Source organism: Trifolium pratense, linkage group LG2 (assembly GCF_020283565.1).
Source record: "Trifolium pratense cultivar HEN17-A07 linkage group LG2, ARS_RC_1.1, whole genome shotgun sequence".
Lineage (NCBI taxonomy): Eukaryota > Viridiplantae > Streptophyta > Magnoliopsida > Fabales > Fabaceae > Trifolium > Trifolium pratense.
The window spans coordinates 5,272,246-5,291,715 of NC_060060.1; the positions used below are offsets into that span (position 1 = coordinate 5,272,246).

Genomic DNA, 19,470 nt, shown 5'->3' on the forward strand with positions numbered 1-19,470 from the left:
GTTTTGAGTCATCCTCTTTTACTTTATTCACTTTAGGGCCCTACATTCAATCATTCAAATATAGAATTTGTTAAATGAAAACACCATATAGCATATGGGGACACATTCACAAAAAGTGATAAGGTTACCATTATCATGATTGTGCCATGTCTATGTGTATTTATTTATCTTTATTCTTTATACTCTTAAGACTTAATGCCTTAAAGAAATTTAAGGAATGGGCGAAAATTATATTTCCTGATTATATTTTATTCATGTATAATTATCTTATATATATTATATATGTTTTGTCTAACATGCACCGTCATCAAGATTAACGATATTTAATAAAAAATCATAAACCGTTATCATAAACTCATTTGATATCTTGATGAGTCTCAATGACATATCAAATAATTTTCAATTTTTATAAAATTTGGCATGAATGATCTATATGATACAAACTTTTAATCCAACGATGAATTTTGTAAAATTCGTATTCGTTATAGCGATATCACTAACTTGTGCACCATGCACCACTTAATGTGGTTGTGCATGTTAGAATTAGCCTATTATATATATATTATGTTCTTCGATCACTAGAGTTCATCTTCCTAAAAAGGGAATGAATTCTCTCAAGTGTGATTTACACTTGAGAGAATAAAGTGTAATCTAACACCATCTAAATTCATTTTCTCTAAATTTTTATATATTTCTCTCTCTTGATCAATGGTAACAAACCACACTTTATTCTCTCAAGTGTAAATTACAGTTGAGAGAATTCATTCCCTCCTAAAAATTAGAGGATTAGACAAGAGAATTACATGTATATATAATTCAAAGAAAATATAGTCTAGAAGAAGGTCATGTGGCCCAATGGGCTTGTATAAAAAGAGACAAGTGTGAATTGAACTCTTTGTATTGTTGGGCCCACAAGAGAGGTCCAAAGTCATGAGGCACCATGCCTTAAGGGGAACAAGAACTGACTTAAGGAACAATCCCTAATAACGAAAGCCATGTTGATGATAGAGACATTGCATCATCAATATAAATGAATGATAAAGAAAGGCATCAAAAGCAGTTCCGTGTCCACAATAATTATTATTATCATCATCATTTCTCATTTTTGCTATAACTAGTCATTATCTTTCATTTTCAAGCTCCACCACTCACTTTTCTCTATTCTTTGTTAAATCAAACAAGCACCCCTCTAGCTCCAATTTTGTTATGCTAAAGCTAACTAGTGTGGGAATGGATATCTTCCGTGGAAAATTCACTTGATTCTCTCGAGTGTTAATCCAAACTCCAAATTATTAAAAGTCATCTCTTTTTTTAACTTTTTTCTCTTTCTATTTTTATGGATGGTTGTAATTTCATCGGATGGTGACAATTTCCCTAATAAGTATAGTAAAGCCCTTATTAAGGAAATTAAAAGAGTAATTTTTTATATTTTAAAAGGATACTCCTTCGTGTTAATATATAAGATTTGTTTGACGTAAATCAGATAACATATGCGCGCAATTACGGAGATCAATCTCTCAAGCTTATGAAACTCAAATGGATCACTTTTTCTCTTTCTATTTTTATGGATGAATGTAATTTCACTGGATGGTGACAATCCATTCCCTAACAAGTGTAGTAGAGCACTGATTAAGAAAATTAAAAGAGTGTTTTTTTTATATTTTAAAAGGATACTCATTCGTGTTAATATATAAGATTTGTTTGACGTAAATCAGATATCCTCTGCGCGCAATTGCAGAGACCGATCTCTCAAGCTTTATGAAACTCAAATGGATCACAAACTTTCCCTAAGAGTTTTAAGTTTTAACGTTACTGCATGTCCAATTCAGGAATCGAACTCAAAACCTTGATTAAGATATAAGAGACTTGGGTCCTAGAACCGGATGCCAAATTTAAAAAAAAAAAAAGAAAAAAAAAACTTGTGTCATCTAATCTCCTTTAAAATCAAACTCTTTATCATATCATACTCCTATTTTTTTTTAATCGGTTAATTTGATCTCTCAAATCATTTCAAAATATTTGAATTATAAATATTTTGAATTATAAATTAATGAAATTTTAAAATATTTTGGATTAGTCAATTTGGTCTGTCAAAGTATTCAAGATGAACTAATATTGTGTGATTTCTACGATTTCAATAATCAAATTGGTTATTCTCTTTATTAAGTTAAACTAAAGTTATTGTTAAGAGTTTTGCATCTAAAATGGTTTGAACATATGAATTCATAATTAAATAGAAACAATTTTTATTTTACAAATTAGTATCGTAAAGTTTAGTTAGGTTTAACCCAAATTCTAAAATTGATTGGAATCTCTCTAAAATTTGTTCAACAACCCTCACCTTATAAGTGGATCCTATAAGTTTGAGTTAATCTCGGAACAAAATTTTAACAGTTACCTCTTTTAATTAAAACACTTTCATATATGATTCATAATTAAATTAGTAGCTATTCAATAAAATAGAATTCATACTTAAATATAAATACTTAGATGTAATACTATGGACTTTAGTTGCATAACTTTTATTTATTTTTTCTTCATAAATCGAGTATTCTCTATATGTAAATGTAGAGACTAATTCCTTGAGTCTTATAGAATTTAAATGGATGATAAGCTCTTCTTAATTAAAAGTTTTAACACTATTTGCATTTTCAAGTGAGAGTTCGAATTATCATAACCTTGACTAAATTAGAAGAGAGTTGTGTCATCACATCTAACTTTTTTTTTTGGTTAGTTGCATAATTCTCGCTGTCCTTATCTTAGTGATGTGTATGATTTGACTCTTAATGCTTAAGGAAACATTTTTCTAAGTCTACACAAAAAATGTCAATCTTATTTTGGATCACTAGTGACTTTTGATTAAGAGACATTTATTTTGATGTCAAGCTTGAATTTCATTCCATTTTCACTTCTTGGATAATTAATATATTTAATCTAATTATGCTGGCCATAATGATGCATCATATACATTAATTACTATAGTAGCTTAGATTGTGACCGAAGGGAGCATTATACCATTAAGTTTAGTTTTCAGAAAAAGACAAATGATAGTGACAATTTATATTTATATACTTCTTAAACCATCTTACATATCTTAGATGAAAAAATAAAACGAGTTTAATAAACTTAATTTGGTCCCTTTTTTTTCTTTTCTCATATATAATTTTGGTTGCCCCTATATGTATATTTAACGATTTTCATCCTCTAATTTCAAAATGTTTGGCGTTTTACCTAATTATGTGGAAATGCATGCTTATTTTGTTAATATGCAAGTTTGTATCAAATATTATTTTGTTAATCTTATTTTGTTGAGTGAGAAACGACACCTAACTGGAAAATATTTTGTATCAAATATTGTTGCTTTTATAATATAGATTATTGATAGTAAAAAAAATATAGATTATTGTATAATTTAATAAAATAAAAAATTATTTGTAAAATGAGAATATGCCTATACATAACCACAAATTAGTAATAATTTTATGTATGATTTTCATGAGTCAACATTAAAATCTCTGAATTTTTATTAATTTTATTAAAATGATATGATATTTTATAATTGATTGATTTATTTTTAGCAAAAATGCGGGTAACGGGTAACAGGTAACAGGTATGGGCATGGGTACAAAGATTGTTACCCACGCTGGTATGTGGATGAGTACGGGTATTTTTTCATATAATATATTGATCTCTAAACTGTTAATTATTACAAGTTAGACTTAACTCAATCATACAAACTTAACTTGTAAGATAAGAACTGTCTCTTACTTATAAACTCATTTTCGGACCTTCAATCGATTAAGAGTCCTGCACAGAAGAAATTGAACATAGAACATAACTATTGTCAAAAAAGAATAACATAGAACATAACTTTTGGAACAATTACTCCTATCCTATGTCTTAATCAAAATAAAGAAGAAATATATAGTAGAACAGTACTTTAGATACGTTACCAAACGTTGCTTTCATAGTCACAAATAGAAAATTATTAAAATAAAATCTCAAAAGAAAACAACAACATAAATAATCAATCACTTTCCTCCATCAACATCTAAGACCCGTGTGGTTTGGACGGTTTCTCTTCCTTGTGGGTTTTATCAAAAGCTCAATACACAAACAATTTTTTCAACCACATCATAAACACCAAAGTAGGAAAAGACAAACCATGTGAAGAGTGAGATGATTTTGACTATGGTGCATGTTATTCCATTTTTAAAAGTGGGTTTGGAATATGACACATCATATATATCACACATGACAAAATCTAATGTCACTAAATTAATTAACCATATGTAGCTACTAGCTAGGGTGGTGTTTAACCAATATTGTACGACATACTTAAGAGATAAGATACTCTTGAACCAATATAGGGTGACATATAGTATAGTTAATCAAGTTTATTAAAGTGTCACAATTTCTTCTTAAATATAATTTCCCCTTAAAAAAATTGACCTTAAGTATAAGAATTTAATTTATAAATTATTTTACACATGCGTTTAATAATATATCTAAAAGCACATGATGTGTCACATTCATTAAATGATGTGTCAACACATCATCGGATGCATGTATAAATAATCTTTACACTGTTAGGGCCCGTTTGGTGCGCAGGATAGGATAGTGACAGGATAGGATATACAACAGGATAATGATAGGATAGGATATCAGCAGGATAACAGTTATCCCCAGTTATCCTATCCTGTGTTTGGTGCACACAGGATAACAAACATGATAACTATTATATCATATTTTTAATACATATTTGGTCATATCAATGTGATAAGATACATAACATATTTAAATGACAAAATTACCCTCGTAAAACAATTGTTATTTGTTAAAAATTATATTGTAATACTTTGAATTTTATAAATAAAAATATAAATAAGTAATTGTACAAAAAGAAAAAGTAATCAAATAACTTTAAATTTTAAATACAAATCATGAGAAAATAAACAAATTAAGTTTTTTATATGAATCATGATCAAATAAATAACTCAATTATACATGTTAGATAAGCTAAATAAATATATGATATATGTAAATAATAAAACTACCATTGCAAAAGAATTATATTTAAGTTGTTATTAAATTTAAATTAATATTCTTATTTTGCAATTTTTTAATAATTATTTTAATTTAAAATATTGTAATTTTAGGAGGATTTTGATTTTTTAGATTATATAAATTACAAAATTACCCTTGTGAGAAAATCACATATATATTTAAAAATTAATTATTTTATTATTAATTTACTATCAAATTATTTTATTAATTTTCAATTTTTTATTTTAAAATATATTTTATAGAATAAATCAACGATTTTTTTTTCTTATCCTATCCTGCTGGTAACCCAGCTCAAATTCAGGATAAGGATTTTAACTAGAGAAACATGATAGGATAAGCTTCAGGATTAACTTATCATATCCTGTTGTGTCACCAAACACTGGATTGAGACAGGATATGATATAGTTATCCTATCCTGTCTCTTATCCTGTGCACCAAACGGGCCCTAAATATAAACTCTTTTAAATTAATAAATATATTTAAAAATGTATTGAAATATGAGAAATTATAGGGTTGAACATGATTTATAAAAAGAGTATTTTAGAGAAAAACATTGAAAACAAAAAAGAAGATAAACACATAAGTACACAATTTCTTAAATATATGTAAAAATTGCAAATTAGGTTTAAGATAATTTATTATTAGAAATTCAATCTCATACCGATGAATACAAAAAAGATATTAAACCCTTCAAATAATTTTTTGTAATTTAAAAAATTATTCTCTAACTTTCGACTTAGAACATCTAATTAGCTTTAAAAAATGTGATGATATTATTGCACCCACCAAGCTAGACCGAAATTCTGTTATAAATAGATAATTAGGCCTAAAATTATGCATGTTTTTCAAATTTTAAATTATGCATACCATTTTTCAGTCAAAAAAGATAATATGCATACCATTTTAATTAAATGGGATAGATGAGCGTCCGACTGATCCAAAAATATATTCGAGAAGGAATTTCAACGTCCGACTAATCTAATTTTCAAGATTCTCAAGATAGTCCGATTTTTAAAACACTGTATGGTCTGTGTTCTTGTGTGTGATGTGTGTTTTCACTATCATCAAACCGTACATGACATAGGGGAATGCCAAAATTGGTGTGGTGGACCAAGTGGTGGTGACATTTAATTGGATTTTCATTGTACTATATAATATGGTTGTTTTGGTTTTGTGTGTTAAAGAGGATATGTTCCTAACCTTATACTACTCTGCAGTTTGCAGGAATCACAATACAAAAAATAATTAAATAAATTTCACTGCTCTCTTTAAGGCTTTCTGCTTGGCCAAAAGTGAAATGCAGGTTTGCTTAATTTGTGGATATTGTTCTATGGAAGTAGCAGAGGAAGAATCTTTAGAACACTCACTATCCTATGATGTTTTATTTCTTTTTTTTTTTTACGAAAAAAGCTATAAATTGAGGTGAGGAGAAAAAATTTATTAACAAAAATAACTTTAATGCTCATTTTACATATGTTTTTAAGGAGATTTAAACTCTCTACTTAGAGATTTTTTAATTTTTTTTGACAAATCGCTACTTAGAGGTTATCGGACAAAGCTCTTATCATTGAGCTAATAACTTGAATGTATAAAAATGTAAATATTTCAATACATTTAAATTTTATTGAATATTTAATCATTATTGGTCAATTAAGTGATTGATGTCATTGCCAATAAACCTAATATTCGATCTGTATTTGGTGCTATCGTGTATACTTGTATAGCTTCTTTGCATTTTTTTATGAAACTTAAGAATAAGTTTTATTACGATATACAAGTCAACGATATTGTTCATCTATTAGCAAGAGTGTCATTATATTTCGTTAATCGTCAAAATTTCGATTATATCACGTTTGTGTTGAAGGTACTTTGAATAATGAAATAGGTTAAACTTTTTTTATCAAAAATAATAAATTAATTTTAGAACACTCACTGTCCTATATATGATGTTTTATTTGTTTTTATCTTTTACAAAAAATGATAAATTGAGGAGGGAGGGAAAAACAATTATTAACAAAAATAACTTTAATGATCAATATTTTACATATGTTTCTAAAAAGATTTAAACTCGCTACCTTAGTGGTTATTAGACTAAGCTCTTATCACTAAGCTAATAACTCGAGTGTATAAAAATGTGATATTCCAATATATTTAAATTTTGTTGGATATTTAATCATTATTGAATCAATTAAGTGATTGATGTCATTGCCAAACCTAATAATTAGATCTGAATTTGGTGCTATCGTATACTATCTTGTAAAGCTTCTTTGCATTTATTCATCAAAGAAGAATAAGTTGTATTACGTTCCAAGTCAACAATAATGTTCATCTATTAGCAAATGTGCCATTATCTTTTGTTAATCGTCAAAATTTTGATTATATCACGTTTGTGTTGAAGAGATTTATACTCGCTACTAAGAGGTTATTAGACTAAGCTCTTATCATTGAACTAATAAGTAATAACTCAAGTGTATAAAAATGTGAATATTCCAATACATTTAAATTTTGTTGGATATACCATATGATGATACTTTTTAAAGTTGAAAGTTAAGAATGAAGATTTATGCTTAGTTGGTATATTTTTTTAAGGATTTAATTTGTGTAGTTTTTTTTTGTATATTTATTTGTTATATTTTTTTTGGGTTACATGATATATGTACGACGTTTTCACCACCATTAACAATGATCAATATTTGTCGGAGAATTTATGGACACATCAGGTGGTTTTCCCCTCCATCCGATTTTTTTCAAATGTATGAGTCATAAATAAGACTTCTGGCCACCTACTTAAGGGGTTCACCCAAGACTCTTACCAATTGGATCGATTAATATTATAATTTTAAATTTTAAAATTTTCAATCTAATATACGTATATGCATATTCGACTATTCGTACACACAAACTTATTTAATGTCTAACCTGAATAATTTTGAGACTCTAAACTAGTAAATAAATAAATAAGGGGTGCAACAAAATCAACAAAATCTTTAAGCAGTGGAGGTAGAGCGAGCTAGACAAGGGTGCTGAAAGTAAACAGACTAGAGCACGAGGAAAAGTAGTCTGGCCCAATGCATAATGTGTGCAATTTGTTTGGGCTCAAACTTAAAAGGGTATGCAAAAATAAAAGAGGGTGCGTTTATTCAAAAGAATTAAAAACACCATATTCATTTACTTCTTCTTTTTTTTGGTTAGGATATTCATTTAATTCTTTTAAAGAATTTTTTTATTTATTTAAAATGTTTCATGGGTATTTCACTATTTCGCACAACAAGAGAGTGAATGTGAAAAATATAGTATTAAAGTGAATGACATTAGGAATGCTCATTGCAAAATCAACATATTTCGTATTCTTTTTTAAATTAAGGATATCTTCCGCGCGCAACTGTAGAGAATAATTTTCTCAAGTTAACTGAGATCTATTTAAGAGGTTGATATCTCCCAACAGATTCTTATCCATGTGCACCAACCATAGATCGAAAAAAATGATTATTCGTACGCACCAGTCAGAGATCGAACTTGGGACCAAATATTTAAGGGACTCGAGTATCTACCACTTATGTTGGTATGTTTCATATATTTTTATTAAATGCATTTATGGAAAAAATGATTACATTTTATAATTAAGCAAATATTAAAATGATTACTTTCAAAAAATGATTTTTAAAAGCATTAATTAAGCAAATATCAACATATTCTGGACTTGATTATAAAATAAAAAATAAAAAATTATGGACTTACAAAACTCTGTACAATATATTTTACTATTTTAACAATGGTCTCCTTCCAAGAAGGAAAAATTCACCTCACTCCAAAACTAAACCAAAATATATACACTGAATAATCATCTTCTTCAAAAAACAAACTCAAACAGTTAAGGCAAGGGTAATTAAATTAAATATCCTAATTATAAAAGAAATAAAATATAAATAAAAAATCACAAGTACATTTGGTCAATCATGTAGGCACAACATGGATGGAGGTGTAAAAACTAAAAACTAGGACGCACGCACGCAACACAAAATGCCACGTGAGGATACGGTGACAGAAGCATCAAACGATGTCGTTTAGCAGGCCAACATTTTTTACGGTTATCATCATATATATATATATACAAGTAAAAAGACAAATATAATTTTGTTGATGTTTATTTTACTGCCTTTGACAATATTGTTTTTTTTTCTTTCTGTTTTACAATAAAATATAAAATAACTATGGCATAATATTTTTTTCTCATTCTTAATCTTCACAATTTTTAACTTCTTCTTATCTATTAAACAAGTGATTTAAGGTTAATTTAGACTTAGAATCACTCCTAAAAACTCTTGTGTCATAACTCATGATTTAATTATTGTTACGTGACATAGTCTTGGGGAAAATAATTTTATGCTAATAGTTAACCAAGTATGAGTGATGTGTGTACTTTCTAGATTGTTTGATTAAGTAGGTTTTGGGCGTTGGATCTTGGTCGGATCTTGTTTTGGTTTCATTCTTATATTTTAGTACTTTTTTTCTACTCTTTCCCCGTGTGGGTAGAGTACGTCTTGTACTTTATCCTCTTGATTCTCAATATAATTAAGTGTCATAATAAGTTATAAAAAATTGATGATTTTTGATATAGTCTATCTTAGATTATCCTCAATTTCCTTATTTTTCTTTTTGTTGCTGTTTTTTTTTTTCCTATTTGTAAGCGAAAAAGCAAAACAACATTATCAATTCAAAGACCTCCAAACATTATCAATTCAATAAATACATAAACATATCGTCTTGCACATCATTAAAGTTCAACCTCATACATACGTAGAGAAAAAGTAAAATTAATACATTTTTAAAATAAAAAACCAAAATCATCAATCAAACAACAAAAATTGCAATTATGTTAGGTATAAATCTACATGACGACATCGATATGATCTTATTAGAGATCATGTAAGTTCTTTTCTACATAGTTACTATGATAACTCATATCTCATAATTTATGCAGAGCTTTTTTGCACTTACCATAATCACAAGTGAGTTGTTAGTCGTTTCATTTTTTCACATGACTTAGTTGATTCATGATCCCATTCTCATTCTTGATAGGTTTAGTAAGTTGAACTTATTTAAGAAATTCTTAGTCAAAATAAAATCATTATTTTGTGTAAATTCCATCTAAAAATTTATTTTGTTAATGATATTTAACTAAATTGAGTGCTAAAAGTTCTAAGAAATCAATAGTTTTATATTTTAAATACAGTATTTCCTAATTTATCTTCAACCTCCTTACATCATCAATTCAATTGACACATAAACATATCTTTTGTGTTATTAAAATTCAACCTCAAACATCAATCGTTAGTTGGTTCAGTGGTAACTGATGTTGAACTTGATAGGAAAGACCAGGTTCGATCGCCCGTAACTGGGATCGGGAGGGAACTAGAACCACTTGTGCTAAAACTGACCCCCGAATCAGATTAAACTGATGATGAAAGCCAAACAAAATAAAATTGAAACTCAAACATATACATATAGAAAATGAGTTAGGATCCTCTTCATTTTTAATTATTTCCATTTCTTCCATTACCAAAGTTTTAATATTTTGAGGTACATAAAAGTAATTTCATCTCATTTAATGTCACACATTTGCATTTATATTTTCGAAACTATATAATAATGAAAGAAATAAAAATAATTAGAAATGAAGGGTATCTTGAAGTATACAAAGTATAGAAAAAATAAAAATTCAACATTTGATGATACAAGAAATTTAATGTTTCAAAAGTCAAAATGCACAAATTAGCATTTAATAATTTCTATTTTTGCTTCCTTAACATGTGCCTTAAGGGCACAAGTTAACATTCTCCAAAAATAAAAGTTAAACATGTCAATGTTAAAACCATGAAACCAGAATCATGAATAAAACATAATAGTCAACCAAAATTGCAATTAAGCTAAGCTAAATAAAAATCCTATTTATGAATGTAGTTTATCAATCTAATCTAATCCAATCTTAATCAAAAAATTTGTGACAAAATAAAAATAAAAAGAAATAAAAAAAGCCCAAAATTTTGTAACAAAAATATTATTATTGTCTCAAATTCTCGCCGTTTCTCTTTTCTCACCCAATTTTCTCTCTCTTTCTTACCTCGTTTTCTCTCTCTCTCATCAATCGTCGCGGTTCCTTCGCAGAAAATCTCTCAGATTTTCTCTATTTCCAGAACGATCAAAATTCATCATCATCATCATCGATCTATACAATCTTTCCCTTTCTAATAGCACTTCTAATTCGGAGAGAAAAAAAAAACCCCAAAAAAAAAATCCCAAATTTTCTCGCCACATAAGCCCTAGAAAATTTCACAAACCTTAATCTTATTCTTCTTTTTTCGATTCGATCGTTTTTCTATTTCAAATCATGGTTAATTATAAGAGGAGATCTTGCTTGATCTAGGGTTTCCTCTTTTTTGGTACGAATCTAGGGTTTCGAATTTGTGCAAATTCGATTTTGGAATTGATGTTTCTTTTCAGGAACGTAGCTTGGATCGATTCGGAAGAAGATGGAGGATTATGTATGGGTTCGGTGGTGAGAAGTGGAAACACAATCGGCACATGTGGCCTGTTGTTACTTCTAACGCGACCACTGTAGTCACCGTTTCTTCACCGTCTCAATTTATATGCAAAGTATATAAATTATTTTCCATTAAAGCTCTTTTTTTTTTTTACACAATTTTCTACTTTGTTTATGTTTTTTCCTTTTTCTGATTACAATTACATGTTTTTCAATTTCATTTTTTTGTTTTGTTTAAGGAGTTGTTAAATTTAATCAAAATTAATTAATTTACATATCTATCAGCTTTATATTGGATGTGATTTTGTTTTTGACCTGATTTTTATTTTTTTATTTTTATTTTTTCACGATTCCAGGTTTTTTAGCTTGGTACCTCAATCTGAATGAGAATTTTTGTTGTTGTTGATCTGTTTATTTGTTTAAAGGGGTTAATTTTTTTGATTTCAGGGAAAAAGAAGTAAATTTGGGGGTTGGTTTTTGATAATTGTTATGATTTGTTTTGTGGGTTAGATGTCTTTGTGATGTGCGTTCCTTTGGACTTTTTTGGGTCTTATTTGTGTTTTGTGTGAACAAAATGGATACCAGCATTTTTTAAATTATGGTTGATATTGAGGGATTTTTTTTGTCAAATGTGTCTGCAATTGAAACCGCAATGCCGTTGTTTTGATGTGAAAAGTGTTGATAACATGGCCACAATCTCGTTGTTGGCTTTTATTATTCCCATTTTTTAAGCTTTAATTTATTTTAAACATATTTGTAAATCATTTATGCTTGGCATCTTATTCCAAATTTGTATACAGCTTTGAAAGCATTGCCGCACATTGTTTTTTTAGAGCTGTTAATTTTGTTTTAATGATTCATTGTTTTATCTTGAGCTCTACCTCCATTGGACCATTGTTCTGATGGTTGGATTGATTTCACTTTGAGCTTAAATTTATTTCTCAAATATTTTTACATGATTTTTGATTGTTTTGTTAATTTTTTTCTAAATATCGAGGACGTGACCAAAATTGCAGTTAAACATTGGTTTTTACTGTTAAGATTCATTGTTTTTATTGCTCTATCATGATTGCATTTTGATTGTTGGATTGATTGCCTTTTGAGCTTTAATTTGCTTTTAACATGTTTCTAAATCTATTATGGTTTACATCTTATTCCATATTTCTATATGATTGTCTCTGTTTCCCATAATGAATTCGTGCACGTGCATGGTGTTTTTGTGGTTGAATTTTGCATTTGGCATCTTCTTCTGCAGCCCTATACTTATTGGTTCTCCTTAATGAGTTCTATGATTAGATTAGTATATAATTTTCCGTTACTGGTTTTCGCTATATAGTTTTAATTTCTTCAATGACTTTTTGATTCCTTTTATTCTTGTCATCTTTCTTCTTGTCGTATTCCTGAATATCTTTTAATTTGAATTTGATTAATTCTCATTGTCACTCATTGTAGGATGGACGCAAGATTCGTGTTGGTGACTGTGCACTTTTCAAACCTCCCCAGGACTCACCTCCTTTTATCGGAATAATTCGCAAGTTAACATTCGATAAAGAAGAAAATCCTAGTTTAGAAGTGAATTGGTTTTACCGGCCTGCTGATTTGAAGCTCAATAAAGGGATTGTAGTGGAAGCTGCACCAAACGAAGTCTTCTACTCCTTTCACAAGGATGAGATACATGCTGCATCATTACTCCATCCTTGTAAAGTCGCATTTCTCCGTAAAAGTGTTGAACTACCTTCAGGGATATCCGCATTTGTTTGTAGGCGAGTTTACGACATTGACAACAATTGTTTACGGTGGCTAACTGATAAGGATTATATTAATGTCAGTCTTCTTACATATTTTATTTTCTTTCACTATATTTTGTGTTTAATTGTATGTTGATTAGTTTGTGATCTTTCAATGGATTCAGGAACAGCAGGAAGAAGTTTACAAGCTATTAGATAAGACAAAACTAGAAATGCATGGGGCTGTGCAGTCAGGAGGCCGTTCTCCAAAACCCTTGAATGGTCCAACGTCAACACAGTCATTGAAATCTAGTTCTGATAACATTCAAAGTAGTTCTTCCTTTGGTGTACCGGGTAAAGGAAAAAAGAGAGAAAGAGGTGATCAGGGATCTGATTCATCCAAAAAAGAGCGATTATTTAAGGTAGAAGATGGAGATTCTGGTCAATTTAGACCGGAGAGCATGCTAAGGTCTGAGATTGCTAAAATCACTGATAAAGGCGGGTTTGTGGACTTTGAAGGAGTTGAAAAGTTTATACAGCTCATGCAACCTGACAGTGCTGATAAAAAAATAGATTTGGCTGGTCGAATTATGCTTGTTGATGTAATATCTCTCACGGAACGGAATGAATGTCTTGGCTGGTTCGTACAGCTCCGGGGTTTGCCTGTGTTAGATGAATGGCTCCAGGAAGTCCATAAGGGCAAAATTGGCGATGGCAATGTGGATAAGTCTGAAGAATTTTTGTTAGCTTTACTTCGTGCGTTGGATAAGCTTCCTGTGAATCTTCATGCACTACAAACCTGTAATGTTGGAAAATCTGTTAATAATTTGCGTAGCCACAGAAATTCTGAAATTCAGAGGAAAGCCAGGAGTTTGGTAGACACATGGAAGAAGCGTGTTGAAGCTGAAATGAATATGACAGATTCAAAACCAGGTTCAACCCGTGCTGTTTCTTGGCCCGCAAAGCAATCACAGTCAGATGTTTCTCACTCCGGTAATAGGAAAAGTGGAGGATCCTCAGAGCATGTTGCAAAGAGCTCTGCTATTCAACCTTCAACATCCAAAAATTCCCAATCTAAGCTTAATTCTGGAGAAGTAGTATCGAAGTTCACTTCATCCCCTGGCTCAACTAAATCGATGACTGCCTCAGTATGCAGCAACTCGAAAGATCAAAATGTTAAACTCATTGTTGGTGCAACAACATCAGATCTACCTCTGACACCTATCAAGGAGGAGAGGAGCAGCAGTTCTAGTCAATCTCAAAACAACAGCAGATCTTGTTCAAGTGAATATACGAAGACTATTGGTTCTTGCCGGGAAGATGCAAAGGGCTCCACAGCAGGGTCAATGAGCGTGGGCAAAGTTCATGGTGGTGCATCTCGGACTCGGAAGTCGAGTAATGGTGTACATGGTGCCGGTGTTGCTGTAGTTCAGAAGGATCATAGCTCTGCTAAGTTGAGAAATTCACCTTCTGATAAAATTTCCCCGACCCGTATGTCCCATGAAAAACCATCTGATCAGCCCCTTACCGATCAAGGGCACAATCAGCGACTGATTGTCAGGTTGCCAAACACTGGTCGCAGTCCATCAAGGGGAGCTAGCGGGGGCAATTTTGAAGAACCTGCAATTGCATGTGGCAAAACATCACCTCAATCTGAAAAAAATGAGAATCAGGACAGGAGAGTTAAAGCTAAAGCTGATTGTTTGCAGACCCATGTGTCAAATGTGATAAATGATGCACCCAATGATAATGAAACAACTTGTTGTGATGAAGCTAAGGGCTCTCCGCCAGTGGATGAGCGGTGCAGGGCTAGTGAAGAAGGGGATAAAGCAGCAGAAATGCCAAAAACAACCTGTTCTTCAACTGGATTTGTTTCCAGATCTGGGCTTACATATGATGCTTCTTTAAGCCCCATGAATGCGTTGGTCGAGAGCTGTGTTAAATTTTCTGAAGCAAGTTCCTCTGTTTCTCCGGGAGATGATGGGATGAATCTGCTTGCTTCCGTGGCTGCAGGAGAAATATCTAGATCTGAAAATGTCTCACCTCTTCCTTCACCCGAGAGGAAGTCTCCTGCAGCTGATGAATCAAGCACAGGGAATGATTCCAAATTAAGACGTTCTTTTGAAGCAGCTGCTCGTACTATTGGACAGTCTGATGGTGGGGCTACTGGAGAACATCCTCGGAATAATGTGGAGTCATTGCAATTCAAAAATGATTCTAGGCATCCTGTGACGACAGTATCGCATGATGTTTCAGGTGGTGAAGCCATTTCATCTAGTCATCTGGAGAAAACTGGTGATGGCAAAACTCAAATAAATTTCTCTACTTCAGATGCAATACAGAATGTCGAAGGTCCGTGCTTACGGCCTGACATAAAAGAGGATACTTCTGAAGCTATGTTTCCAGCTAGAAAGGAGACTCATGCAGAAACCGGAGGAGCAGAGCGTTTTCAGGAGCAGAGGGAATTGGGAACTCAACGGGCTAAAAACAGCAGTAGTTCAGGCTTTACGTTAAAGTCAAAGACTTCCTCTTTTGACGATGATCAGAAGATTGCTAACATGGATGGTGGCACCGCGGAGCACGAGAATGGAAATGAACAAGGGAAAAAATTCCCCGGGTTATCTTCAGGTTTAGATAGTAAGAGCCAGAACAGTGCAGAGAAAGTGACAGGTATTCTTAGGCCTGTACAGAAAGGCTCTCCAGTTACAGATACGTGCGAGTCCATGGATTTAAAAAGGGAGGATGTCGTGCCGCCTGCTCCTGGTAATGCTTTGTCGGTATCCAGGGATGATAATGCTAATCATGTGATGCCAGCTGAGTTTGAGCCTGATGAAAAACGAATGGATCTGGATTCAGCAGTTTCAGATGGTGTTATTGGCTCTGGTTCATCAGTTCTCCCAGATTTACCAATTACTTCTGTAAAAGAGAACGAAGTTCCCAAAACATGTGATTCTAATCTAGAAAGAAAAAAATCTGTAGACACTGCAGAGTTGAATGCCGGCAATGCTATTCCATCCCCAATTGCTAGCGTTTCTGATGCAGCTGTAAAACTGGACTTTGATTTAAATGAGGGATACCCCGTTGAAGATGTAGCTCAAGCGGACATTGTTAGAACAGAAGAAGCTACCAGTTCATCTGCAGTCCATGTTCCTTGCCCGTTGCCTTTTCCCATTCCGTCCATCTCCGGTTCATTCCATGCTTCAATTACAGTGGCTTCTGCTGCTAAAGGGCCAGTTGTTCCACCAGAAAATCCATTGCGGAGTAAGGGGGAACTTGGCTGGAAAGGCTCAGCTGCTACAAGTGCATTCCGACCAGCTGAACCTAGGAAAAATGCTGAAATGCCATTAAATACTGTTGATATTCCTTCCGTTGACGCCACTTCAGTTAAAAAAGGCCGCGCTCCTTTAGATTTTGATTTAAATGTTGCCGATGAAGTAAGTTTCGAGGATGTAGCTTACCGGGGTGCCTTACCGTCTGGAACACATGACCGCAGCACCGTGGGACTTGATCTTGATCTAAACAGGTTAGATGAGACTCCTGAAGCTGCATCTTTCTCTATGGGTAAAGTGGATATTCCTTCTCTACCATGTAAACAACCTTCATTGTCCAGTGGGTTATCTAATGGTGGAAGTGTCTCAAGAGACTTTGATTTAAATAATGGGCCAGGCCTTGATGAAGTTAGTACTGAAGTCCCAGCCCGTAGTCTGCAGATGAAAAGTGCTGTGCCTTTTTCAGGTTCTGTTCATGGTTCGAGAACAACTAATGCTGAATTTGGGAATTATTCTTCATGGTTTCCTCAGGGCAGTTCGTATTCTGCGATTACTGTCCCGCCACTTCTGCCTGGTAGGGGGGAGCAGAGTTATGTTGGTGGTTCTGGGGCACAGCGGATCATAGGCTCCACTGGTAGCACACCTTTTAATCCTGAAATGTACAGAGGGCCAGTACTTTCATCCTCTCCAGCTATTGCATATCCACCTACAACCCCGTTTCCATATCCAGGATTTCCATTTGAAACAAATTTTCCATTATCTTCAAACACTTTTTCTGGTTGTTCAACGCCGTTTATGGATTCATCAACTGTTGGTGGGCTTTGCTTTCCTACTATGCCCTCACAGCCGGTTGGGCCTGGTGGTGTTGTCTCGTCCGCATATCCCCGCCCATATGTTATGAGCCTTCCAGGTGGGACAAGTAATGTGATTCCCGACAGCAGAAAATGGGGAAGTCAGAGTCTGGATCTTAATTCAGGCCCTGGTGGTGCAGATACCGAGCGCAGAGATGACAGGTTGCCTTCAGGATTGAGACAGATGCCAGTCCCCAGTCCACAAGCCTTGATGGAGGATCACTTGAAGATGTTTCAAATGGCCGGTGCATTAAAAAGAAAGGAACCTGATGGTGGTTGGGATGGAACTGATAGATTCAGTTACAAACATCCCTCATGGCAGCAGTAGGATAATGGCTCTTCGAAGCATTTTTTTAAGAGGCCAACCCCTTGTAAGCTCTCTGACCCTAAACATTTTAAAATGTTTTCAACACCATGATTCAAATCCTATTCAGTTAGTTTGTCTTTTCGATTTGAGGATTTTGCAATGTACAAGCATATTTTTAAATGGGCAAAGCCCCTTGTTCCTTTTTCTTCTTCATATTTGCACATGTTTTGGTTGCTTAAAATTTAAAGCTTTCAATATGCAGTTTTTAATTTGCATGTTTTGTTTTTCCTGTGTAGATATCTAACTGAAACGTGTGATAATATGCCCGCCTAGAATCAGAGGAATTGGCGTCAAAGTGTTTGACTGTTACTTTTCTGCAACAGCACTGAGCCCGATCTATTCTCAAACATTTGGAAGGAGAGGATTGGATGTATGAACTGGCTAGGCTCGAGGCCAGTTTGGCTTCTTTAAATCATTTTTTTTTTCAACTTTTGTTACATATATAGTTATTGCTGTAGTCATGACTTCCGAATTTTGTTACTTATCAGTATCACATTCTGGTTATTGTTGATATATGCACAGGTTAGAGCCACCATGTACAGTTTGTCACTTCTCCCCCTCCTTAATGTTATTACATGGCTGTGCTCTTGCATCATTTTTACTTTTGGTATCATAACTGGAACTGGCATGGAATCCCTTTGAGTTTCTCCTGTTGTATTTATAGTGAATTCATCTCGTTGGCCATATTTTATTTGTACACATACGCTGTCGCGAAAAACAACCACTCAAATGCGTTGCCAGCGTGATATGGCAAGATTAATGTGTTAATTCAATAATTGCCCATGAATGATTAGTAGCGGCCATTGTTTAACGTGTTTGCAACCTAATAATTGCTGTCATAAAGCTGGTGAGTTGTAGTAATATGTTGGCACTGATATGCTCGATTATCTTGTTATCCAAGAGTAATATTATGTTATCTCTGTTGTCATATATACATTGATTCGAAAGATGAAGCAGTGAAACAAAAGATGAATCAGTGAAACTTTGAGTAATATTATGTTATCTCTGTATGTTTTCTTGTTTACAAAACAGCAATGTTCACTACAATTAGTTTTGTTTTTTCTATCATTGGTTACATGTGTCTTCAGACATTTTATCAACAAAATTTACATTGTATTGACTAATCTTTGTTGCTCCGTTGTATTGTGGCCGTTGTAGGCAGAAAAATACCCTTCATCAAAACTACTATTTACACCCCCTGCCCCAAAATAAAAATGACTGATTTTCCCTAGTCTAGCAACTAAGATAATACCTTTAACAAGGATAATGCTCGCGGATTTGATGGGATTCCCGAAAGTGTGAATGATCAACATTCTAAAAATGTTGTTCTTAATATGGTTGAGAAATTAAATAGGCAATATCCAGTACAAAAAGGGAATGGAACTGATACTAGCTCTAAAAATGCTAGAAATAAAAACCGGTTCAAGAAAAAAAGGCCACGTAATGAGACAGCTGGACCAAGTAACACCCCTTCAACCGCTTCTCAAGATATACCAGAACAATATTTGCATGGATGCTACATTGAAGCTTACACGGCCAAGCAAGGAAATCCAATTTCTACTAACTCTCATGTGGGGTGGTCCAACAACACAAAAGAAGGAAGCCAACTCATATTTGGTCCCACAAAGACAGACTTATATGTTAATCA

General features: G+C 32.6%; 1 protein-coding gene across 1 annotated transcript; it reads left to right on the forward strand.

Annotated features, from left to right (window-relative positions):
* Positions 1-11,034: 11,034 nt before the first annotated feature.
* On the forward strand, positions 11,035-18,508 carry LOC123906518. Its single transcript, XM_045956444.1, has 4 exons — positions 11,035-11,721; positions 13,061-13,432; positions 13,521-17,826; positions 18,059-18,508. Exons 1-3 carry the CDS (start codon positions 11,608-11,610, stop codon positions 17,781-17,783), a joined length of 4,749 nt encoding a protein of 1,582 aa, XP_045812400.1. The 5' UTR covers positions 11,035-11,607; the 3' UTR covers positions 17,784-17,826; positions 18,059-18,508.
* The last annotated feature ends 962 nt before the right edge of the window (positions 18,509-19,470 follow it).

Coding starts and splice junctions, on each gene's coding strand:
- LOC123906518 (XM_045956444.1), top strand. CDS start 11,608: ATGTATGGGTTCGGTGGTGAGAAGTGGAAACACAATCGGCACATGTGG. Junction 11,722..13,060: donor CGTCTCAATTTATATGCAAA/GTATATAAATTA, acceptor CACTCATTGTAG/GATGGACGCAAGATTCGTGT. Junction 13,433..13,520: donor CTGATAAGGATTATATTAAT/GTCAGTCTTCTT, acceptor CAATGGATTCAG/GAACAGCAGGAAGAAGTTTA.